Source organism: Hyperolius riggenbachi, chromosome 11, assembly GCF_040937935.1.
Source record: "Hyperolius riggenbachi isolate aHypRig1 chromosome 11, aHypRig1.pri, whole genome shotgun sequence".
In the NCBI taxonomy this organism is placed as follows: Eukaryota; Metazoa; Chordata; class Amphibia; order Anura; family Hyperoliidae; genus Hyperolius; species Hyperolius riggenbachi.
In genome coordinates, this window is record NC_090656.1 from 4,164,828 (window position 1) to 4,192,473 (window position 27,646).

At 46.7% G+C, this 27,646-nt stretch overlaps 1 protein-coding gene and 1 long non-coding RNA gene across 3 annotated transcripts in view; one reads left to right on the top strand and one right to left on the bottom strand.

Annotated features, from left to right (window-relative positions):
* The window catches only part of LOC137538725 (uncharacterized), a 221,490-nt gene that overhangs the window by 110,736 nt on the left and 83,108 nt on the right, over window positions 1–27,646 (top strand). The gene's annotated exons all lie outside the window — the stretch shown is intronic.
* The window catches only part of LOC137538724 (adhesion G-protein coupled receptor G1-like), a 140,091-nt gene that overhangs the window by 101,437 nt on the left and 11,008 nt on the right, over window positions 1–27,646 (bottom strand). Inside the window, exon 2 of the mRNA XM_068261026.1 lies at window positions 12,663–13,097. Coding sequence (XP_068117127.1) covers window positions 12,663–13,097 — 435 coding nt within the window. The remainder of the gene's footprint in view (window positions 1–12,662; window positions 13,098–27,646) is intronic.

Consider the following 27,646-nt stretch of genomic DNA (forward strand, 5'->3'; position numbering starts at 1 on the left):
GCTGCCCTGCACAGTACAGACAATGCACAGACACTCCTTGCACAGCACCATACACACAGACACCTTGTGCAGTACCCACTCTGTGCATTGTCTGTACTGTGCAGGGCAGCTGTGTGCAGAGTGGGTACTGCACAAGGTGTCTGTGTGTATGGTGCTGTGCAAGGAGTGTCTGTGCATTGTCTGTACTGTGCAGGGCAGCTGTGTGCAGAGTGGGTACTGCACAAGGTGTCTGTGTGTATGGTGCTGTGCAAGGTGTGTCTATGCAATGTCTGTACTGTGCAGGGCAGCTGTGTGCAGAGTGGGTACTGCACAAGGTGTCTGTGTGTATGGTGCTGTGCAAGCTGTGTCTGTGCATTGTCTGTACTGTGCAGGGCAGCTGTGTGCAGAGTGGGTACTGCACAAGGTGTCTGTGTGTATGGTGCTGTGCAAGGTGTGTCTGTGCATTGTCTGTACTGTGCAGGGCAGCTGTGTGCACAGTGGGTACTGCACAAGGTGTCTGTGTGTATGGTGCTGTGCAAGCTGTGTCTGTGCATTGTCTGTACTGTGCAGGGCAGCTGTGTGCAGAGTGGGTACTGCACAAGGTGTCTGTGTGTATGGTGCTGTGCAAGGTGTGTCTATGCATTGTCTGTACTGTGCAGGGCAGCTGTGTGCAGAGTGGGTACTGCACAAGGTGTCTGTGTGTATGGTGCTGTGCAAGGTGTGTCTGTGCATTGTCTGTACAGTGCAGGGCAGTTGTGTGCACAGTGGGTACTGCACAAGGTGTCTGTGTGTATGGTGCTGTGCAAGGTGTGTCTGTGCATTGTCTGTACTGTGCAGGGCAGCTGTGTGCAGAGTGGGTACTGCACAAGGTGTCTGTGTGTATGGTGCTGTGCAAGCTGTGTCTGTGCATTGTCTGTACTGTGCAGGGCAGCTGTGTGCAGAGTGGGTACTGCACAAGGTGTCTGTGTGTATGGTGCTGTGCAAGGTGTGTCTGTGCATTGTCTGTACTGTGCAGGGCAGCTGTGTGCAGAGTGGGTACTGCACAAGGTGTCTGTGTGTATGGTGCTGTGCAAGGTGTGTCTGTGCATTGTCTGTACTGTGCAGGGCAGCTGTGTGCAGAGTGGGTACTGCACAAGGTGTCTGTGTGTATGGTGCTGTGCAAGGTGTGTCTGTGCATTGTCTGTACTGTGCAGGGCAGCTGTGTGCAGAGTGGGTACTGCACAAGGTGTCTGTGTGTATGGTGCTGTGCAAGGTGTGTCTGTGCATTGTCTGTACTGTGCAGGGCAGCTGTGTGCAGAGTGGGTACTGCACAAGGTGTCTGTGTGTATGGTGCTGTGCAAGGTGTGCCTGTGCATTGTCTGTACTGTGCAGGGCAGCTGTGTGCAGAGTGGGTACTGCACAAGGTGTCTGTGTGTATGGTGCTGTGCAAGGTGTGTCTGTGCATTGTCTGTACTGTGCAGGGCAGCTGTGTGCAGAGTGGGTACTGCACAAGGTGTCTGTGTGTATGGTGCTGTGCAAGGTGTGTCTGTGCATTGTCTGTACTGTGCAGGGCAGCTGTGTGCAGAGTGGGTACTGCACAAGGTGTCTGTGTGTATGGTGCTGTGCAAGCTGTGTCTGTGCATTGTCTGTACTGTGCAGGGCAGCTGTGTGCAGAGTGGGTACTGCACAAGGTGTCTGTGTGTATGGTGCTGTGCAAGGTGTGTCTGTGCATTGTCTGTACTGTGCAGGGCAGCTGTGTGCACAGTGGGTACTGCACAAGGTGTCTGTGTGTATGGTGCTGTGCAAGGTGTGTCTGTACATTGTCTGTACTGTGCAGGGCAGCTGTGTGCAGAGTGGGTACTGCACAAGGTGTCTGTGTGTATGGTGCTGTGCAAGGTGTGTCTGTGCATTGTCTGTACTGTGCAGGGCAGCTGTGTGCAGAGTGGGTACTGCACAAGGTGTCTGTGTGTATGGTGCTGTGCAAGCTGTGTCTGTGCATTGTCTGTACAGTGCAGGGCAGCTGTGTGCAGAGTGGGTACTGCACAAGGTGTCTGTGTGTATGGTGCTGTGCAAGGTGTGTCTGTGCATTGTCTGTACTGTGCAGGGCAGCTGTGTGCAGAGTGGGTACTGCACAAGGTGTCTGTGTGTATGGCGCTGTGCAAGGTGTGTCTGTGCATTGTCTGTACTGTGCAGGGCAGCTGTGTGCACAGTGGGTACTGCACAAGGTGTCTGTGTGTATGGTGCTGTGCAAGGTGTGTCTGTGCATTGTCTGTACTGTGCAGGGCAGCTGTGTGCAGAGTGGGTACTGCACAAGGTGTCTGTGTGTATGGTGCTGTGCAAGGTGTGTCTGTGCATTGTCTGTACTGTGCAGGGCAGCTGTGTGCAGAGTGGGTACTGCACAAGGTGTCTGTGTGTATGGTGCTGTGCAAGGTGTGTCTGTGCATTGTCTGTACTGTGCAGGGCAGCTGTGTGCAGAGTGGGTACTGCACAAGGTGTCTGTGTGTATGGTGAGTGTCTGTGTGTATGGTGCTGTGCAAAGTGTTTCTATGTATGGCAGGAACAGTATGAGGGGTCAGTGGAGGGTACCATGCAAGGGGTCTGTGGGTATGGAGGGTACCGTGCAAGGAGTATATGTGTACAACAGTTCCAGGTAATTAACAAGCAGGGCCTGTACACACTGCGGTGCTTGCTCTGCGTTTTTAAAATCCCATGCAATTTTTAACTCGCACAGCCTTCAGGAAAATAGAAAAATTGCATCGCACCAGTCATGTGATCACTAAGATCACTAAGAGGGGTGATGGTGCAGTGATGTCATGTGATCACTAAGAGGGGTGATGGTGCAGTGATGTCACGTGATCACTAAGAGGGGTGATGGTGCAGTGATGTCATGTGATCACTAAGAGGGGTGATGGTGCAGTGATGTCATGTGATCGCTAAGAGGGGTGATGGTGCAGTGATGTGATGTGATCACTAAGAGGGGTGATGGTGCAGTGATGTCATGTGATCACTAAGAGGGGTGATGGTGCAGTGATGTGATGTGATCACTAAGAGGGGTGATGGTGCAGTGATGTCATGTGATCACTAAGAGGGGTGATGGTGCAGTGATGTGATGTGATCACTAAGAGGGGTGATGGTGCAGTGATGTGATCACTAAGAGGGGTGATGATGCAGTGATGTCATGTGATCGCTAAGAGGGGTGATGGTGCAGTGATGTCACGTGATCACTAAGAGGGGTGATGGCGTAGTGATGTCACGTGATCACTAAGAGGGGTGATGATGCAGTGATGTCATGTGATCGCTAAGAGGGGTGATGGTGCAGTGATGTGATGTGATCACTAAGAGGGGTGATGGTGCAGTGATGTGATGTGATCACTAAGTGGGGTGATGGTGCAGTGATGTCATGTGATCGCTAAGTGGGGTGATGGTGCAGTGATGTGATGTGATCACTAAGAGGGGTGATGGTGCAGTGATGTGATGTGATCACTAAGTGGGGTGATGGTGCAGTGATGTCATGTGATCGCTAAGTGGGGTGATGGTGCAGTGATGTCATGAGATCGCTAAGTGGGGTGATGGTGCAGTGATGTCATGTGATCACTAAGAGGGGTGATGGTGCAGTGATGTCATGTGATCACTAAGAGGGGTGATGGTGCAGTGATGTCACGTGATCACTAAGGGGGGTGATGGTGCAGTGATGTCACGTGATCACAAAGAGGGGTGATGGTGCAGTGATGTCACGTGATCACTAAGAGGGGTGATGGTGCAGTGATGTCACGTGATCACTAAGTGGGGTGATGGTGCAGTGATGTCACGTGATCACAAAGAGGGGTGATGGTGCAGTGATGTCACGTGATCACTAAGAGGGCTGATGATGCAGTGATGTCACGTGATCACTAAGAGGGGTGATGGTGCAGTGATGTCACGTGATCACTAAGAGGGGTGATGGTGCAGTGATGTCACGTGATCGCTAAGAGGGGTGATGGTGCAGTGATGTCACGTGATCACTAAGAGGGGTGATGGTGCAGTGATGTCACGTGATCGCTAAGAGGGGTGATGGTGCAGTGATGTCACGTGATCACTAAGAGGGGTGATGGTGCAGTGATGTCACGTGATCACTAAGAGGGGTGATGGTGCAGTGATATCATGTGATCACTAAGAGGGGTGATGGTGCAGTGATGTCATGTGATCACTAAGAGGGGTGATGGTGCAGTGATGTCATGTGATCACTAAGAGGGGTGATGGTGCAGTGATGTCACGTGATGAAACAGAAGCGGCGCAGGGAAAGTGTCATATCACAGGCGGTTCCCCGGGGGGGTGAGCAGCGTGTTCCTGCCAGTAAGTCACAGCTCTGGATAATCAGGATGACAGCACAGCTGGGATTAGAGCGATGTGTAAATCTCCATCATAAACTCACGAGTCAGTCAGACTGAAGCTGGGACGCAGCGGCGGAGTCTATTTTGGGTACAATGACAAACAATGGAATTATTCATGATTCTAGAAGCCCAGAGAACACCACAGAACTGCAGCCGTGTGTCACGAGCCCCTAGGGGCCGAGCGCTCTGCCAAACGCCCTGCGGCCTTCCTCGCATTATTCCCACGCACAATGTCCTGGTACACTGGAAGGATGTGGCGGTGAGGAGGGGGGGTGAAGACTTGGCACCAGCTTCAGATAACTGGAATTCCATCAGTTCATATCATGGATGGAGCTCTCTGCAGCTTCTGCTCCACCTCATGGGGTGCCCAGGTGGCGGCCTACTCACTATCTCCATGAAAACAAGGACCTGCCTAGAGTGACCCAGAGGGCAGTGCGGGGCCTAGTCTAGGCTGCACAGGCCTCATGTCCTCTAAAACTGAAATCCTGATTTTTTTTAAAGAGGAGAATCCAGTAGAAACATGGAGCAGACTCCATGTTTACTCACCAGATACTTACCTCATAGCGCCCAACTGTCCCCTTGTCCCTGTTTCTTCCTCATTTGTCCCTCTTTCAGGACTGTGTCCCTCTTTCTATGTAAATATATGTATTTCTCTACTAAAAATGTGTTTGAATGACTCTAAACTTTATTCACATCCTTTAAATTGATATATTACTAATTTTAAGATGTTAATATGAAGGAAAATGAACCAGGATAGAAAGAACTAGTAGTGGTTTGAATTATAAAACAACATATTTTTCTTATGAAATCTTTATGGATTGCGTGACTAGGGGCGTGGCTTAAGTGTCCCTCTTTCTCATCTCAAAAAGTTGGGAGGTATGGATACTGTACTTACCTCATTGGGGGGGGGGGGGAGGATTAATGTAAGAAGGAGGCAGATAAACCTTAGTAGAATATAGGTAGTATTGCAGATACTGCATCGGAGGTGGCGACAGCACCCGGGCCCATGGACCGAGGGGTCAACTAGGGACCCACCTTCATCCATTTTATTAACTTTTCATTGGTGCTATGCTGGTAATGATCACCTCTATCTGTGCGCTGCATAGCAGAAATCCCTAACAAAATGTTTCACCTCTCTGACACTGCAGCTGTCCTTGATAGGTTTTGGGGCTCTGTATCAATACAGTGCTTTGGGCCCCATGTAAAACTCGCACAGGGGCCCCAGGCTCCTCAGTTACTCCACTGCAGGTCAGCACTTAAATACTGAATAATAATGGATTACGGAATTGCGGGCATAGTCCCAGCGTTGTGCATGCGGAGAGCTATCTGGTGACATCGCAACAATTGGCATTCCAGCGTTAATCGTTAACCAGACACTTCTCTCCAGCCTGGTAAATAAGTAACACATAACAGCCACATAATTGCCTCTCACTGCCAATAATTAACACAGGTCACCCGGTCACCATTCATCTACTGCACAATATGCTGGGCGCTATCCCATTGTATATATAACACACAGGACCCTACCGTGTGTGACATGTATAGTGTAAGGAAACTGTCAGCATTCCCTGACCGACCAATCACACGCCATCACTACATACCCAATGTATATATAACACACAGGACCCTACCGCGTGTGACATGTATAGTGTAAGGAGACTGTCAGCGTTCCCTGACCGACCAATCACACTTCATCACTACATACCCAATGTATATATAACACACAGGACCCTCCCGCGTGTGACATGTATAGTGTAAGGAGACTGTCAGCGTTCCCTGACCGACCAATCACACGCCATCACTACATACCCAATGTATATATAACACACAGGACCCTACCGCGTGTGACATGTATAGTGTAAGGAAACTGTCAGCATTCCCTGACCGACCAATCACACTCCATCACTACATACCCAATGTATATATAACACACAGGACGCTACCGCATGTGACATGTATAGTGTAAGGAGACTGTCAGCGTTCCCTGACCGACCAATCACACGCCATCACTACATACCCAATGTATATATAACACACAGGACCCTACCGCGTGTGACATGTATAGTGTAAGGAGACTGTCAGCGTTCCCTGACCGACGAATCACACTCCATCACTACATACCCAATGTATATATAACACACAGGACCCTCCCGCGTGTGACATGTATAGTGTAAGGAAACTGTCAGCGTTCCCTGACCGACCAATCACACTCCATCACTACATACCCAATGTATATATAACACACAGGACCCTCCCGCGTGTGACATGTATAGTGTAAGGAGACTGTCAGCATTCCCTGACCGACCAATCACACTCCATCACTACATACCCAATGTATATATAACACACAGGACCCTACCGCGTGTGACATGTATAGTGTAAGGAAACTGTCAGCATTTCCTGACCGACCAATCACACTTCATCACTACATACCCAATGTATATATAACACACAGGACCCTACCGCGTGTGACATGTATAGTGTAAGGAAACTGTCAGTGTTCCCTGACCGACCAATCACACGCCATCACTACATACCCAATGTATATATAACACACAGGACCCTACCGTGTGTGACATGTATAGTGTAAGGAAACTGTCAGCGTTCCCTGACCGACCAATCACACTCCATCACTACATACCCAATGTATATATAACACACAGGACCCTACCGCGTGTGACATGTATAGTGTAAGGAAACTGTCAGTGTTCCCTGACCGACCAATCACACTCCATCACTACATACCCAATGTATATATAACACACAGGACCCTACCGCGTGTGACATGTATAGTGTAAGGAGACTGTCAGTGTTCCCTGACCGACCAATCACACTCCATCACTACATACCCAATGTATATATAACACACAGGACCCTACCGCGTGTGACATGTATAGTGTAAGGAAACTGTCAGCGTTCCCTGACCGACCAATCACACTCCATCACTACATACCCAATGTATATATAACACACAGGACCCTCCCCCGTGTGACATGTATAGTGTAAGGAAACTGTCAGCGTTCCCTGACCGACCAATCACACGCCATCACTACATACCCAATGTATATATAACACACAGGACCCTACCGCGTGTGACATGTATAGTGTAAGGAGACTGTCAGCGTTCCCTGACCGACCAATCACACTCCATCACTACATACCCAATGTATATATAACACACAGGACCCTACCGCGTGTGACATGTATAGTGTAAGGAAACTGTCAGCATTTCCTGACCGACCAATCACACTCCATCACTACATACCCAATGTATATATAACACACAGGACCCTACCGCGTGTGACATGTATAGTGTAAGGAGACTGTCAGCGTTTCCTGACCGACCAATCACACGCCATCACTACATACCCAATGTATATATAACACACAGGACCCTACCGCGTGTGACTTGTATAGTGTAAGGAAACTGTCAGCGTTCCCTGACCGACCAATCACACGCCATCACTACATACCCAATGTATATATAACACACAGGACCCTACCGCGTGTGACATGTATAGTGTAAGGAGACTGTCAGCGTTCCCTGACCGACCAATCACACGCCATCACTACATACCCAATGTATATATAACACACAGGACCCTACCGCGTGTGACATGTATAGTGTAAGGAAACTGTCAGCATTTCCTGACCGACCAATCACACTCCATCACTACATACCCAATGTATATATAACACACAGGACCCTACCGCGTGTGACATGTATAGTGTAAGGAGACTGTCAGTGTTCCCTGACCGACCAATCACACTCCATCACTACATGCAGATAAGACAATAACAGGACCACGATTGTAAACAATGTTACATTTACAATTTATAGGAATAAAACGTTCATTTCACCCAGAAAAAATGCACTTTACATTTATTTTTTCCTATGTCACTGTCACTTACAGTAAGCAGTTAACGTCTGACAGATCTGACAGGTTTTGGACTAGTACATCTCTTCATGGGGGATTCTCAAAGTTTTCTTTATTTTCAAAAGCAATATGGCAGATGCTCCGTCCAACTGCTAAAATACTGTGCAGGTGAGTAGGCAGGCTGGCCGACATCTTTGTATAGATCCTTTCCAGGGAGTGCTTTTGTAAAACAGTAACAAACAATAACAATAATATTTCTATAACGCTTTTCTCCCATAGGATTCAAAGCGCTTAGGCTCTCTCAGATTCGGTAATTGGTAGTAGGATAAAGTGTTAACACAACAGAAATTATATTTCTGCAAATGCCAAACTGAACAGGTGGGTTTTCAGTCTGGATTTAAACACGTCCAGGGATGGAGCTGTCCTGATCTGCTGAGGTAAAGAGTTCCATAACGTAGGGGCAGCATGTCCGAAGGCTCTGGGACTGCCAAGTGGAAGCCGCTGTATTCGGATAGCGGCGAATCGCGACGGCGGTGTTCGGACGCCATGTCCCTCATACTCCACTAATCCATCCTTGGTAAGCTTCAGCTCCACATCTTGTTTGGATTTTTTTCATCCTTTTGCACCACACACTTTATACTCTGCACTTTTCTACTGGCGTTCTGTACGCCAGTCTTGTTTGCACATTGCACTTTATATTCATCCTTTTTTCACGTACTGTTTGTACTCCTGCATTTTCCTACCCATATATCTGTTGCACTTTAGCACTTTCTGCACAATATGCATTGTTGGCTGATACTGCCTATGTATATACTATGGCTTAATATGTCACAATTGTTATTTTTGTGAGGCAGGGGAAACTTAAAGAGAATCTGTATTGTTAAAATCGCACAAAAGTAAACATACCAGTGCGTTAGGGGACATCTCCTATTACCCTCTGTCACAATTTCGCCGCTCCCCGCCGCAATAAAAGTGGTTAAAAACAGTTTTAAAAAGTTTGTTTATAAACAAACAAAATTGCCACCAAAACAGGAAGTAGGTTGATGTACAGTATGTCCACACATAGAAAATACATTCATACACAAGCAGGCTGTATACATCCTTCCTTTTGTATCTCAAGAGATCAATATACACAGGCAGTGTGCATAGAGGGGCCAGGAGGGGGGAGATGCATCACAGAACCACAACACTGAAGAACTTGGCAGCCTTCCAGACACAGGCTGACAAGTCTGACAAGAGAGAGATAAGTTGATTTACTACAGAGATGGTGATAGTAGAACGTGCTGCAGTAAGCCAGAACACATTAGAATAGCTTTTGGAACTTGTAGGATGATAAAAAACAGGATGCAATTTTTGTTACGGAGTCTATTTAATGTGTTTATTGTTTCCCACTGCTCATTCAGTATTGTCTTGTGGAGTTACTTATTAGAGATTATATATATATTTACAATATATGTACATGGCGTTCAATATGTGTTTTTAGGTGTTTTTAATTCATTTTTGAATAAAGATCATTATTATTGATACATGGTTTGGAGTGGTGCGGTGATTCAGGGAACTACTGTTATCGTTAGTTGTTATTATATATTTAGTTCCTTTCTGCACACTCAGAGGAATATGCTATTGTAATATTATATTGAGTGGTAGATGGTGCTTGCCCTTCCTGTGTGTCTTCCAATGGCAGTTGCTCTGTCCAACTGCCCAAAAACTGTGTAGGGAGCAGGGAAAGCTAGGCAGCATCGTTGTTTAAATCCTTTTTAGGGAATATCTTTATAAAGACTAAAAGCCCTGCTGAGAATCCCCTATGAAGAGATGGACTAGTCCAAAACCTGTCACTTCTGTCAGATTTCTACGGCCTACTGTAAGTGACCGCAACATAGGAGAAAATAAATTTATGGCTCATTTTACTCTGGAAAAAATGTACTTCTTATTTGTATATTTAAAATTTTACAGTTTTTCGCTGTAGTGCCCCTTTAAGTGTAAAAGAGGCCATAGGAAAACATGGGCATTATTTTGAAAATCAGTTTTCTTTCAGTTATAACTGAGAGCAACTGAATAAGTGTAAAAGGGGCCTAACAGAAGGAGACATGGGAGGAATCCTCCTTCCTCTTGGCCTTGAGGCTGATAACACTTGTGCTACATTATCTCTCTCCCCCCCCCATGAGGCGTATTCGCTGACGCAGCTGGCGTGGGAGTGGAAAACGCTGATCTGGGACACGACCTCTGGTTTGGGGTAACGTCAGACATGTCTGCAGCAGAACCTACACAAACGTGGAATTGAAAGTCTGAGGTTCCAGCATAAACCAAGCAGTATCTATGCTACAACACAAACACTGCGCGCTATTACCACACCTGCAGCCGCCACTTCCCAGGAGCCGCTGCCACCTCTTCATATTCCACTTGTGTCACATGACTTGTAGGCAATATGATGTTCCCCATCGCTCGCCTCTGCCTGCCAACAAAGGGTGGGCACTGCTAACAGGTTATGGCTTTCTGGTACAATGCAGAGGTTTGTGCTGCAAATCGACATGAAAACCACACACCACACCGTGCTTCCTCTGTACAATGTGGTCCTGCGCAGTAAATAGGCATTCTAAAAGCGAGACAAATATACTACAAATGACCAAACGTATTAAAGCAAGTGCTCAAGTGAGTCCTGCCAACCACGCTAGTATCTATATATCTCCCCCCCTTACCTACCGCAGCAGTGATTGCCTCTGTGTGCTCTCTGACTCCACCGTGTGAGCCTTATACACATGGCAGATGAAACTCTGCCGAGGGGATTGCTAACACGAGAATCTAGCATGTGTACAGCAGCCCCAATGCCTCGACTAGCAATCCACCGGGCGTATCGAGTTGGCTGATCGCTCGCTGCCCCCCCCCCACATTGCAACAGAATGTGTTGCTAGCCTGCAGGCTAGTGACATGTCTGTGCACTGTTGGGCAGTAGTGTTGCTGCAAGATGCCCTTGAGAGGGGAGTGTCCTGCCCTGGAGAGGGGAGTGTCCTGCCCTGGAGAGGGGAGTGTCCTGCCCTGGAGAGGGGAGTGTCCTGCCCTATGCACATTGAGCCCACGACAGTCTAACATTCCACTAAGTGCATCTGGGCTCACCAGAGATGGAATCTGGTATAGCGGGTGAGTGCGATCACATAGGAATACATTTAAAAACACTGTATGTTAAAATGGGTGCGAGATTGACCCAACAGTCGCATATCGGTTCTCGTACCTGTTAGTAGCATATTGGTAATGTTTCTGATATTCAACTATCGCTAAGGCTGTAGACACACTATAAACGCTTTCTGAGCGCTTTTCTGACCATCAGAGCTTTCTGAGCGTTTTTTAAAAAATACTCCCATTGACATGCATTAAAGGGACTATACTTCCCGCATTGCTGATATGCGTCATATTAGAGTCCTGCGCATGGGCGGTTCTCTAATATGATGATGCGTATAGGCAAAGCGGGAAGCAGCCCTGACTTCAGGCCGAAGTCGTACAATAAAAGAGCCGCCAGCAGGACCGGGAGAGGAGCCAGGAGGACGCCGGGGGACCTCGTGGCCTACGGTGGGCTGGAGGAAGAGGACCGGGAGAGGAGCCAGGAGGACGCCGAGGGACTTCGTGGCCTACGGTGGGCTGGAGGAAGCCCCAGATAAGTCAAAATTTTAATTTTAATGACTGCTCATAGTCCCTTTAAAATTGTGGTAAAATCGCCTTGATCACAATTTTTGGAAAATCGCACCCAGTTTTACGGCAATTTTGATGCAAGTCAATGGTAGCGTTTTTAAAAAACCCTCAGAAAGCTCTGATGATCACAAAAGCATTAATAGTGTGTCTACAGCCTTAGGGCCCATTTCCGTTGCTTCAAATTCGCTGCATGCTAGCAGGCAGGGGGGCAACTACAATCTACTGGGCCCCCAGCACTCATCTTCCACCCCCCCTCCTTTCTTCCTCGGGGGGGCGGGGGGCTAAGGGGACCCTCTCCTGTAAGAAGATGCAGAGTGAAAAGCAGAATGGCAGCAGCGGAGTGTTATATATTGCTTGCTTTCGGAAGAGGGACAGATCCTGTTTACTTCTCTTCAGTACAGCTCCGGGTTGTGCAGTTAATCACCATGCGGCTCCCGCCTCTATCTGTCATGTGACAGGCAACAATATTATGAGCTGCATGGTGATTGGCTGCCAGGCACATGGCTACCCTTAGGCCAGCTTTAGACGGTGCAGTAAAGTGACCCACTGCACGGGACCATTGTGAAAGGGTCAGGAGGACCTGTGCCACCACCAAAAGCAGGTAATATATAATGCTCTGCTGCTTCCACTCTGCATTAGCTAACAGGAGTGGACCCCCTTATCCCCTGTGCCCCCCTGCAATGGCGAGGGATGCAGGGGCTATCATTCCACCCTGGCAAGCTGCCTCTCACTGACATCATTGGCGGTAGCATGAGGGCATCACATGACCACTTACCACGCCTCTGGACCGGGATGTTGTAGTCATAGCGACACTCATTGCTGGCCACTCTCTTCTCGTTGATGGTGACGTTGATGAATGGGTTGGAGGAGTTACATGGCTGATTCCGGTTCGGCAGAGTGTAGTTATCGCTCCTGGCGCCATTACTGGTGTGGATCACGTGATAAATGGTGATCCCGTGGGAAAAGTTGAAGATTTGCAGGCCAGGGATCCAGTGGAGGCAGAATCGATACATTCCCGGCAGAGGCTGCAGTGCGAAGGAGGAGGAGTTAGAGGTGAGCGGGAAAGGGGCGTAGACGGTCAACGCCTCTGCAGAGTTCTCCACTGTAACCATGTCGTCCCCATATCCGCCGTGATATCGCAGGATGTTCCCATTTGTGGACTGGTTCCTCCATCCACATAAAGTGAAGCCATCCACGGTAGGAATGATTCCTGGAAGAAGAAGGGAGGATCAAATTATTAATTATTGTCAGGCCCGGATTTACATCACAGAAGCCTACAGGCACAGATGTCCTGGCACCCTAGACTCCGCCCTCCATGCATGCAGGCCCGGATTTACATCACAGAAGCCTACAGGCACAGATGTCCTGGCACCTTAGACTCCGCCCTTCATAAACCTACAAACCCCACGGAACCGCACCGCAAGTGTGCTGGCTGCCCCAGCTGTCACTCTTCCCTTACTTCCCTTGCCCATCGCAGGTAGCCAGAAGAACCATCAATATTAAAGAGAATCTGTATTGTTAAAATCGCACAACCACAACACTGAAGAACTTGACAGCCTTCCAGACACAGGCTGACAAGTCCGACAGGGGAGAGATAAGCTGATTTATTACAGAGATGGTGATAGAAGAAAGTGCTGCAGTAAGCCAGAGCACATTAGAATAGGTATAGGAATTTGTAGGATGGTAGAAAATAGGATTACATTTTTGTTACGGAGTCTCTTTAAAGAGAATCTGTACTGTCCGATTTGTACAATAAAAAACATACTAATCGAGTCACTGTGCTCTCCTGCGTCTCTCTTTGCCGTTTCCGCCGCTCCCTGTCGCGATCCTGGCTTTTAGGCAGTGTTTACAAACAAAAAACATGGCCGCTAATCAGGAAGTGATGTTTGTGTACATGTGCATATATATATATATATATATATATATATATATATATATATATATATATATATATATATATATATATATATATATATATATATATATATATATTCCATGTTACAGTATGCTACAAGTTTTTATTACATAGTGAATTATCTGCACTCGGGTCTGGGATTCTCACAGTTTTCTCAGCATGTGACAGGCAGCTCCCTCCCCCCTCAGACAAGCTGAAACTGAGAGCAGAGGCCTGTCTGTGAGGGATAAACAATGCACACATACAGAGCATGCAGGGGGCGTGCATAACTTCGCCCTATCACAGCAGAGGCAGTGCCTTCCTCTCTGGGTCGACAAAGCTTGACAAAGAAAAGAAGATTAGATATATTACAGAGACAGTGCAACTATGTATAGGAACTTATAGGATAGAAGAAATAAGGCTGAACATTTTGTTACAGAGTCTCTTTAAGTAGCTAGAGGCGTCCCAAAGTATAAGGTAGCTAGAGGTGCCCCCAGTGGAAGGTAGATCCCAGTGGAAGGTAGTGGAATGCTGAGAGCTGGGGGAGTAACCTCTCATTTACACTCCACTCGGGACTCTGGATAGTGAAGAAGAGAGGGAGGTGAGCGAGCTGCCTTACCATTATCAGGCGCCTGTAGGCACTTGCCTACACTGCCTTATGCTAAATCCCGTCCTGATCATTATTATTATTATTATTATTATTATTATAGTGAACGACATAAAACTATTCATATTATTACTCAGTCCAGGATATGTATGCATCATCAGAGCCCGTACCTTGCTCCTATCCCAACCAAAGGACCCTGAAGAGCCCCGCTTGCTGTGCTCTGTAATGAGCGAAATAAGTATCTTATCCCCTATCAACCAGCACGATTTCAGGCTCCCAGGTGTATGCAAGTAACGAGCTGAGATTAGGAGCTCCCTCTGTAGTTCCCACTGCAAAACGCAATCGCTTAGGGCCTGTACACACTGAAAACCAGCCAGCACAAACGCAATGCAATTCAATCGTGTTTTTAAGAAAATTCTACTGACGATTTTCGTGTATTTGCAATGCGAGTTTCAGTTTTTTCTACCTGCATTTGCAATTTTTGATTTTGCTGAGGCCATTTTCCTTGAAGTTGCGAAAAAATACAATAATAATTGCACGCATTTTATTTATTACTCCATTATTCCCGCGGGGACCTTGCAATTGGATTGCGATGGGAAAAATGGTCCTAAGTACCGGTCCTAAGGCCACATTCACACTTAGAAGCGCAAAACGGCGGTGATTTTTGCAGGCGTTTTGCGGGAGTGATTTTTCCGCGGAAAAAGAAATCACTGGACAGTGCAGCGATTTCTCTGCGATCGCGTTTAGCGCTTCTATAGCACTGAAAGCCATCGCCTGAAAATAGTGCAGGCTACGCATTTGTGTTTTGTGATTTTGGCCGATTTGCGGCGATTAGTAAGAACGGGCCCATAGGGTTTTATTACACTAGCGCTTTCAAAAGCTCTAGCGTTAGAGCGATTTGCCGAAATCGCCGGCAAAACGCTCAAGTGTGAATGGGGCCTAAGGGCTGTCACACTATGAGCATTTGTTGATTTTTTTTTTAAGCGCTAGTGAATTTAGAAATCGCCCTGTGCAATCATTTCCTATGAGAGAGTGTTCACATGGAAGCGCTTCGATTTCTTTGAAATCGCAAACGCTCCACATGTCCCTTTTTTTTGAGCACTTTGGCTCAATGGCAGGTCTAGGGAAATTGCAAAGTGCTTGAAAAAGTGCTTTGTAAAGCGATTTCCTGAGCGCTTTCATGAATAAATACGTTATATTTATTCATTTCCGGGTGAAAGAGTTCACTTACTGACTGACGCCAGGAAGTGAAAATCTTATTCGCTCAGCAAAAGCGCTTACAAAAGCGCTTTTCTAAACACAAAGCGCAGAGAAAAGCGGTTTAAGAGAAGCTCAATAAATCACTCAGCGCTTGCGATAGCGCTGGCGATTTATAATGTGAACAAAGCCTTATAGGGCCCATTCTCACTTTGAAGCGCAGTTTTGCACTGGTGATTTTACCGCAATTAGCGCTGAAAAATCACTCTACACTCATGAATTTTGATCAATCATGATTTGCACTTTTTAAGGTCTGTATCGCAATCGCTCTAGAATGGCGGGAAAATGCTGCATGCACCACATTTTGGGATTGGCGCTAATCGGGAATTGCCCGCGATTTGGCGGCAAGTGCGATAGTGAGATCACTGCCATTAGTTAGTAGTGTGCTACTGATGTAAAAAAAATCGCTAGCGATTCGGCGATTAGCGATAATCGCCCCAGTGAGAACCGGCCCTGAGTACTCACCAACTGGATTTTGCAATGCGATTTTCAAAGTGATTTTTAAAGGAATGTGTGTTTTTGCGCATTCCATTGGCAGAATCGACCAAAAAAAGAATGAAATGAATGAAAAAAACGTTAAAGGCAGCAAGACTTTGATTTTCTAAAGATCGAAAGTCTGCAGTGAGAACGCCCTCATAGGCTGACGATGCACTAGCGATTTGCCGATCACTGGCGACCAGCAAGCTCAGCGCAATAGCCTTCAAAAGCAATTCATCAGTTTCCAAACTAGCCACCATGGCCAAGACCAAAGAACGGCCCAAGGATGTCAGGGACAAGATGGTAGACCTGCAGGGGGTGAAGTCCTTCTTACCTAACTCTATAGCTGATTCTCAGAAAAACTTACAACATGCTGTCTGGACTGGAAAGAATATGCAAAGTCACCACTGAATTTCACATATCATCATATGCACTTGAGTTACTTCCTGAAACATGTTATCACTGAGCTACACACACACTGCCACAAACACAAGACTGACAGAGAGCGTAACTGAGAGCCTAACGCAAAGTTCCACCGCCTCTGCTCTCCTCCGCACCGCTGCCCACCTCTACCGGTATACTCTCACATCCTACCTACCCAAAGTGCTACAAGAGCGAATGAACTTGCTGAATAGTTATATTGAGTATTATAGACACGTCACATGGTTCACCACTATTTCTTCAGTGTCCCAATTCTCAAAGTTCTTCAGAACTGTGTCTTATTTTTCATTGTAATGATAAGACCCATGTGGGCGTGAGAATATGTTATCTTAACAAACATGGACCCATATTCAAAATAGAAAGACTTTTTCTTTAGCTGATAGTCACGCTGCAGGACTGTATGAGAGGCTGTATAAGTACCCTGAAAGAGGAACTAGAATACAAAACTCAACTTCATCCCAATCAGTAGTCGTTAACCCCTTTCCCACAAGACATTTTTTTTTGTGGAATAGATCATCAGGGACATTTGTGTGGCTGATATTGTGGTGAAACCCCACCCACAGGGTGATGTCATTGCCATGGCCCTGACAGTTTCCTGTCTGTGAACCTATTGTGGGAGATATTAAAGGTGCACTACAGCAAAAAACTGTAAAATTTTAAATATGTGCAAACCTATACAAATAAGAAGTACATTTTTTCCAGAGTAAAATGAGCCCTAAATTACTTTTCTCCTATGTTGCTGTCACTTACAGTAGGTAGTAGAAATCTGACAGAAGTGACAGGTTTTGGACTAGTCCATCTCTTTATAGGGGACCCTCAGGCATATATTTATTTTCAAAAGCACTTGAATGTCAGTTGCTCTGTCCAACTGCCAAAACAACTGTGTAACGAGCAGGGAAGCTGGCCAGCATCATTGTTTAAATCCTTTTTCGGGAATATCTTTATAAAGAATAAAAGCCTTGCTGAGAATCCCCCATGAAGAGATGGACTAGTCCAATACCTGTCACTTCTGTCAGATCTCTACTACCTACTGTAAGTCACAGCAACATAGGAGAAAAGTAATTTATGGCTCATTTTACTCTTGAAAAAAGTACTTCTTATTTGTATATGTTTGCACATATTTTACATTGTCCATTTTTTTGCTGTAGTGCCCCTGTAACTGTTAATAAAAAAAAAAAAAAAAACCTTTTATCCTATCAAACTATTAGGGGGTGTGTTTATAGATTATGGCAGATGGTGCCGTCTGGATTTCTCCTGGTCTGCCAGAAGTAGAGGTGCTGACCTGCAGGCTCACATAGAGGCAAGGAACATGAACAAATTACATGGCAACTCATTTCCTGATTAATCTTCTATTTTTTTTTACTTTTCACTTATGTCTTGACCCCCCCCCCCCCCCAGTCCCCCCACTATTTTTCGGGAAAGTTTCTCTTTTAGGGGCTTATCTATGAAGAGAGTCGATCTCAGATCAGATTAACACTTCCTCTGTTGTAAAACTATGACTATCACTTTTATAACTCCGTATTTATAAAAAGGAAATCCGTATCTTGGTCATGGATGATCATTGCTCGGTTACTGGTACCGTCAGGGCCAGTTTTAGACTTTTTGCCACCTGAAGCAATACATTGTGACGACTTCATGCCCCCAAATGTTACATTTCCCCCCCTGGTGCTTGGAAGATTCTCACCTGTCTGCCGGCGCAGCTCCCGGCCTCCCCCGCTGTCACCCCCGTGTCCGCCGATACCGGGAGTGCTGTACACATGGAACGCGTGTGATGTCACAATGCACCAGGTGCCTCGTGGTACAGCATTTGCGGTAACGGTGGACACAGGTGATATCGGAGGAGTGGCCTGCGAGTCGCATCGGCGGACAGGTGAGAATTTTAGGAACACAGGCACTGGGGGGGAGGGGGGGATTCAACACTTGAGGGACAACAGTTGTGGGTCCGTCGCGTACTTAGGTTGCCATCACCCCCGCGCACCGGATCAGCCACGATGACATTTTCCAGCATATTTGATCTATCCAACAAACGATTTCGGCACAAAATCGATCAAATTGGGTGAACATGTTGTGGCACTGATTTTCATCAGATTCAATAAAATTATCAAATCGGATGGTCAATCGGACGCAAAATCGGTAGATGTATAGCAGCTTTAAGTATTGTGGGGTGAGGGGGAGGGGTATGAAAAGGGGGCGGCTGAAAGAGGGGATAAAAAAGGAAAAATTAATGACTGGATTCAAAAAAGGATTAAAACTTTATATAAGTCTCTATGAGAAATTCCGTGAAAGTGTTCGGCGTTGGTAAACGTTTATGAAATGAGGAACTGACATTTCCCCGGGACACAGTCGGATAATATTTCAAAGAGACAGTCAGGTGGGCTCAGCATGCCGAAACTCTCTCCCTGTCATGTGCAAACTCGCCCAGAGTGGGGCCACCCCCCTGCCCCCTCCTCCCCCATACTGTACATGTGACATTATATGCAATACACAGAGCCCCCCCCATATACTGCGCTCAGAATGGGGCATCCCCTTTCCCTCCCCCATACTGTACATGTGACATTATATACAATATACAGAGCCCCCCCCCCCCATATACTGCATCAGAATGGGGCACCCCCCTCCCCTCCCTCATACTGTACATGTGACATTATATACAATACTCACAGCTCCCCCCCCCCCCCCCCCATACTTCGCATGGTGCAGTCTAGTTCTCAGAACCCTGTATTATGTTTACCTCCCCCCTCCAGGCTTCCGATAGGCTCGTTCCATTCTTCTGTAGGAAGCTCTATAATATAAGTGAGAGATCTCATGGAGGAAAGACTCCAGTAGCGTTTTCATGCACTTTAAAGCTCACCGGGGAACTATGGAAAACATTACTACCCAATTACGCGCTGCTGGGAAAAGATAGCTCTATCTCAGATGGGTGCTTGGAAAAATGTGACCTCACTGCAGGAGGAAATCACTGAGTTTATAGAGGAAAATAACTCTTAAAGAGGCCCTGTAGTGACACGTAGAAGAAAGCAATTATTCAGGATACCCACTTTTACGGTAATTTTCCTGGTTTCAGCTACAGAAAACCTTCCTATATCTATATACTGCTGTATTGCTATGTAGCTCTGCCCTCCCAGTGTTGTTTAGCCTAGGCTGTTAAGCTATGCGAAATGCTCCTCTCAGAGCATTGTAGACCAGGTATTGTTTTCACTGGCTGCGGAACTCTCGGTAAACGTTGATTCACTCTTACCTTACAGCGGAACTGTAGATAGAAAGTAAAACACATTGTTTCACTTACCTGGGCTTCCCCAAGCCCCCAGCAGGTGTCCTGTCCCGCGCCGCTTCTCAACGAGCCTCCATTCTCCCGCCGCCAGCTACTTTCGGTTTCGCTGCCGGGCCACACATATCCTTTCTTCGCGTTCCCTGCTATTGCAGAGGGGAACGCTAAGAAAGGATACGCTTGGCAGGGCTGCGCTGGCATCGACTTACATGTCAAGGTACGGGACAGAGCGGCGGCGGGAGAACGGAGACTCGTGGAGATTCGGCGTGGGACAGGATGCCTGCTGGGGGCTCCGGGTAGCCCCAGGTAAGTGAAACAATGTGTTTATTTTCTATCTACAGTTCCGCTTTAAAGGGAGGGTCCGAGGAACTAAGAAAAAAGAAATCCACTTACCTCGGGCTTCCTCCAGCCCCTGGCAGCCCTCGTCGCAGCCCTGGTGGCTCTCGGTCCCCTCCGGTGCAGATGCCGACCTCTCCAGGTCGGCATCTTCCTGCGCTCCAGCGTGCGGCTCACGAAGTTGCACTGACGTCATCCGGGCTGTACTGCGCAGGCGCAGAACTACTGTGCGGATGATGTCAGCTCGACTCAGAGGGCAGCTTGCGCAGGCACAGTCGGCGTCTTACACTGGAGGGGACCCCGGGCCAGCGGTGGGGAGCGGAGCTACGGTGAGGGTACTGGACAACTGCAGGGAGGAAACCATAGGTTAGTAGATTTTTTTTTTATTTAGAAAAGCTTGGTTGTGTTCTTTAAGACACTGTTTTACTGACCGAAACGCCTTGTTTAGTGTTTTTGAATAAATGATTTTTGTATCTTATATTTTTGTATTTTATATCGTATATCAATCCTCATCTTGGGGTACGTTTTTCTTGCCTTTTAAACTGTTTAATTTTTATCATTTTTCACATCCTTTGTGGCCCTTCGAAGGAAAATTAGAGTGTTTTTAGCAAACACTTTTACAAAATGTATAATGTTCCTGGAAACACACTTTCCCATCTCAAAGGAGTACTTGGAATAAGGTGACCCCACCATAGAGGGGAAAAAAACCAATTTCCAGAGGAAAATGAACTGTACCGAGATATGGAACTTTGTATTGGAAGTTCAGTTCCATGCAGGGCCGGATTTTCCATAAGGCACGTGCCTAAAGGCTCCTTATATGGAAGAGGGGGCCCTTTCCTCAGATCACTGACCTCAGGAGCTTACAGTCTACACCAGAGGTCCCCAAACTTTTTCGGTCAAGGGCCAGGTCAACATACTTCAGACTGTTGGGGGGCCGGAACATACATAAAATGATGTTGAAAAACATTACATTGAATCTAGGTATTGATTTCCCTTCCAGTCATGCCCGGAGGAGAACTCCCAGCAGCAGCAGCCAGTCAGTCATGCGGCGCCCGAAGAACGTCTTTGTGCAGCAGACAGTGAAGCATACCCAGGTGACATGTCTTCCAGTTGGACAGCAGTGTCACCTGATGCAGAATTGGAAGCCAGAGAATAACTGCTTGCTGGCTTCTACAGTATGTGGACGGGTGGTGCCAGCACGGTGGGCCGCCAATATTTACAGGGACAGTAAGCCACATCTATAAGTTATACATTTTGTCTTTAGGGGGCCAGTGATAAAGCCTTGGGGGGCCACATCCGGCCCACAGGCCTTAGTTTGAGGACCACTGGTCTACACCCTGCTTCATATCACTAACCTCAGGCACTTACACCCTAATCCTTGTCTCATGTCACTAAGGATGATATGAGACCGTGATTAGAGTGTAAGATTCTAAGGACAGTTAGTGACATAAGGAAGGGATTAAAGATCAGAATATTTGTACTTGGGGGTGTGGCCTGTGTTCAGGGGCGGAGTTTAGGGAAGCAGAATGCCTGTGCCTATGGGCCTTTGAGTTTTAAATCCTGCCCTGGTTCCAGGCTATATGGTCTTCTGCTCCATACTGTCTAGTGACTTGAGTCTAGAGTGACAGGTGCACACAGGTAACTAGGAAACGAATGTGCCTTCAACTATCCCTGACCTAAATAACCTAAATATAAACCCCTAACTAAATTTAGATGTTTCCAAACCGCAAGACATCTGTGTATATTCGCATTTACTTCAAGTTGACTTCAAATACTTCTAAAGAACAACCACACACACAATACATTCACAAAAATAAAAACAAAGGGATCAATCATAAACCACATAACTGCCTACACCATAGATGCAAGGATAGCGCACTAACACACCGACCCCACAGATGTGCAAATGTTCTAAAGTCACAACAGTTATGTAACAATATACAACTTCTATTTATAATACATGTACTTTTAAAAACGCCGCATGATAATTTTGGTATTGCGCATAGTAAGAATATCGGTAATGTTACTGATATCCCGCTTTCGCCTGTTATCAATAGTAGAATACCGACAGTTACTCTCGGCTTATCTCATTCCATTCTCACACTAACTTACCGCCAACCGATGCCTAATAACAACCTACCCCTACCTATGCCTAACACTATTCCACCACCTACCTATGCCTAACACTAATTTACCACCTACCTATGCCCAACACTATACTACCACCTACCTATGCCTAACACTTCTACCCCTACCTATGCCTAATACTATTCCACCACCTACCTATGCCTAACACTATTCTACCCTCTACCTATGCCTAATACTATTCCACCACCTACCTATGCCTAACACTATTCTACCCCCTACCTATGCCTAACACTATTCTACTATCTACCTATGCCTAACACTATTCTACCCCCTACCTATGCCTAACACTATTCTACTATCTACCTATGCCTAACACTATTCTACCCCCTACCTATGCCTAACACTATTCTACTATCTACCTATGCCTAACACTATTCTACCCCCTACCTATGCCTAACACTATTCTACCACCTACCTATGCCTAACACTATTCCACCACCTACCTATGCCTAACACTATTCCACCACCTACCTATGCCTAACACTATTCTACCACCTACCTATGCCTAACACTATTCTACCACCTACCTATGCCTAACACTATTCTACCACCTACCTGTGCCTAACGCTATTCCACCACCTACCTATGCCTAACACTATTCTACCCCCTACCTATGCCTAACACTATTCTACCCCCTACCTATGCCTAACACTATTCTACCCCCTACCTATGCCTAACACTATTCTACTATCTACCTATGCCTAACACTATTCTACCCCCTACCTATGCCTAACACTATTCTACTATCTACCTATGCCTAACACTATTCTACCCCCTACCTATGCCTAACACTATTCTACCACCTACCTATGCCTAACACTATTCCACCACCTACCTATGCCTAACACTATTCCACCACCTACCTATGCCTAACACTATTCTACCACCTACCTATGCCTAACACTATTCTACCACCTACCTATGCCTAACACTATTCTACCACCTACCTGTGCCTAACACTTTTCCACCACCTACCTATGCCTAACACTATTCTACCCCCTACCTATGCCTAACACTATTCTACCCCCTACCTATGCCTAACACTATTCTACCACCTACCTATGCCTAACACTATTCTACCACCTACCTATGCCTAACACTATTCCACCACCTACCTATGCCTAACACTATTCTACCCCCTACCTGTGCCTAACACTATTCTACCCCCTACCTATGTCTAACACTATTCTACCCCCTACTAGAGTTGGGCCGAACCTCCGATTTTAGGTTCGCGAACCGGGTTCGCGAACTTCTGCGGAAGGTTCGGTTCGCGTTAAAGTTCGCGAACCGCAATAGACTTCAATGGGGATGCGAACTTTGAAAAAAAAAAATAATTATGCTGGCCACAAAAGTGATGGAAAAGATGTTTCAAGGGGTCTAACACCTGGAGGGGGGCATGGCGGAGTGGGATACACGCCAAAAGTCCCCGGGAAAAATCTGGATTTGACGAAAAGCAGCGTTTTAAGGGCAGAAATCACATTGAATGCTAAATGACAGGCCTAAAGTGCTTTAAAACATCTTGCATGTGTATACATCAATCAGGTAGTGTAATTAAGGTACTGCTTCACACTGACACACCAAACTCCACTGAACAGAACAGGTATGCAGTGGCGGGTTCACTAAACAGGTATACAGTGGCGGGTCCACTGAACAGAACAGGTATGCAGTGGCGGGTTCACTGAACAGGTATGCAGTGGTGGGTTCACAGAACAGGTATGCAGTGGTGGGTTCACAGAACAGGTATGCAGTGGCAGCAGGATCACTGAACAGGTATGCAGTGGTGGTGGGTGGGTTGACAGAACAGGTATGCAGTGGCAGGATCACTGAACAGGTATGCAGTGGCAGGATCACAGTACAGGTATGCAGTGGGCTGAGGGCTCACTGAACAGAACAGGTATGCAGCCAGGAAGAAGTTAAGCCTAACTAATCTTTCCCTATATGAGAGACTGCAGCAGCTCGCCCTACTCTCACTAATGCAGGCACACGAGTGGCCGTAATGGCCGCCGCTGCCTGCCTTATATAAGGGGGGTGGGGCTCCAGGGGCTAGTGTAGCCTAATTGGCTACACTGGGCCTGCTGACTGTGATGTAGAGGGTCAAAGTTGACCCTCAGGTGCATTATGGGGCGAACCGAACTTCTTCCGCAAAACGTTCGCGTGCGGTACCCGCACGCGAACCACGTTCGCCGGCGAACCGTTCGGCCCAACTCTACCCCCTACCTATGCCTGACACTATTCTACCACCTACCTATGCCTAACACTATTCTACTATCTACCTATGCCTAACACTATTCCACCACCTACCTATGCCTAACACTATTCTACCACCTACCTATGCCTAACACTATTCCACCACCTACCTATGCCTAACACTATTCTACCGCCTACCTATGCCTAACACTATTCTACCCCTACCTATGCCTAACACTATTCTACCACCTACCTGTGCCTAACACTATTCTACCCCCTACCTATGCCTAACACTATTCTACTATCTACCTATGCCTAACACTATTCTACCCCCTACCTATGCCTGACACTATTCCACCACCTACCGATGCCTAACACTATTCTACCACCTACCTATGCCTAACACTATTCTACCCCCTACCTATGCCTAACACTATTCTACTATCTACCTATGCCTAACACTATTCTACCCCCTACCTATGCCTAACACTATTCTACCCCCTACCTATGCCTAACACTATTCTACCACCTACCTATGCCTAACACTACTCTACCACCTACCTACGCCTAACACTATTCTACCACCTACCTACGCCTAACACTATTCTACCCCCTACCTATGCCTAACACTATTCTACCACCTACCTATGCCTAACACTATTCTACCCCCTACCTATGCCTAACACTATTCTACCCCCTACCTATGCCTAACACTATTCCACCACCTACCTATGTCTAACACTATTCTACCACCTACCTATGCCTAACACTATTCCACCACCTACCTATGCCTAACACTATTCTACCCCCTACCTATGCCTAACACTATTCTACCACCTACCTATGCCTAACACTATTCTACCCCCTACCTATGCCTAACACTATTCTACCACCTACCTATGTCTAACACTATTCTACCCCCTACCTATGCCTAACACTATTCTACCCCCTACCTATGCCTAACACTATTCCACCGCCTACCTATGCCTAACACTATTCTACCCCCTACCTATGCCTAACACTATTCTACCACCTACCGATGCCTAACACTATTCTACCCCCTACCTATGCCTAACACTATTCTACCCCCTACCTATGCCTAACACTATTCTACCACCTACCTATGCCTAACACTATTCTACCACCTACCTATGCCTAACACTATTCTACCCCCTACCTGTGCCTAACACTATTCCATCACCTACCTATGCCTAACACTATTCTACCACCTACCTATGCCTAACACTATTCTACCACCTACCTGTGCCTAACTCTATTCTACCACCTACCTATGCCTAACACTATTCTACCGCCCACCTATGCCTAACACTATTCTACCCCCTACCTATGCCTAACACTATTCTACCACCTACCTATGCCTAACACTATTCTACCACCTACCTATGCCTAACACTATTCTACCACCTACCTATGCCTAACACTATTCTACCACCTACCTATGCCTAACACTATTCTACCACCTACCTATGCCTAACACTATTCTACCACCTACCTATGCCTAACACTATTCCCCCACCTACCTATGCCTAACACTATTCTACCACCTACCTATGCCTAACACTATTCTACCACCTACCTATGCCTAACACTATTCTACCACCTGCCTATGCCTAACACTATTCTACCCCCTACCTATGCCTAACACTATTCTACCACCTACCTATGCCTAACACTATTCTACCACCTACCTATGCCTAACACTATTCTACCCCCTACCTATGCCTAACACTATTCCACCGCCTACCTATGCCTAACACTATTCTACCACCTACCTATGCCTAACACTATTCCACCGCCTACCTATGCCTAACACTATTCTACCACCCACCTATGCCTAACACTATTCCACCACCTACCTATGCCTAACACTATTCCACCACCTACCTATGCCTAACACTATTCTACCACCTACCTATGCCTAACACTATTCTACCACCTACCTATGCCTAACACTATTCTACCACCTACCTATGCCTAACACTATTCTACCACCTACCTGTGCCTAACTCTATTCTACCCCCTACCTATGCCTAACACTATTCTACCACCTACCTATGCCTAACACTATTCTACCACCTACCTATGCCCAGCACTATTCTACCCCCTACCTATGCCTAACACTATTCCACTCCCTACCTATGCCTACCACCGTTACCGTCACTATCCACTGCCGCCATTTCCAATGTCCCCACCACTACAAAGTTTCTCTACAAAGTAGGCGAACTTCACTGTTTCTGATTTTCTTGTGCTCCATTGCCGCTATTTCAGTGTCCCCACCCTTATTAATCTCTGGCTGCAGCTGAAAATTTCAAAATTTTACATTGGAGCCTATGTCAGTGCCCAATTTCTGGGCAGAGTGAGTCCAAATGACCTGCTTCTATATAATACATACAACACAGTCACACCAAAAATAAGGCGATATACAATAGGAAGCAGCAATACATAACAACAGATGCACACTGCTGTACACAGAGTAGCTTAGAAAAGAGTTCTTTCATGTCAGACGCTGAGTGTTTGATTCATTGTGAAAGTTCATCTTGTGGAAATAATGAGGAGGATTGTATACTAGTTGCGCAGTGTGAGCCTCAGTCTGTTATTTGTGTGTGTGATGACAGAAATGACTGTCTGTCTCGCAGGATTATTCACTGACGGCGCAATCCCCTCACTACAGCACAGCACAAACCAGCAGCACAACACTGACACAACACAACACATCTACACACAGCAGCCCAATCCCCTCACTACAGCACAACACAAACCAGCAGCACAACACTGACACAACACAACACATCTGCACACAGCAGCCCAATCCTCACACTACAGCGCAGCACAAACCAGCAGCACAACACTGACACAGCACAATACATCTGCACACACCAGCCCAATCCTCACACTACAGCACAACACAAACCAGCAGCACAACACTGACACAACACAATACATCTACACACAACAGCCCAATCCTCACACTACAGCACAGCACAAACCAGCAGCACAACACTGACACAACACAATACATCTACACACAGCAGCCCAATCCCCTCACTACAGCACAACACAAACCAGCAGCACAACACTGACACAACACAATACATCTACACACAACAGCCCAATCCTCACACT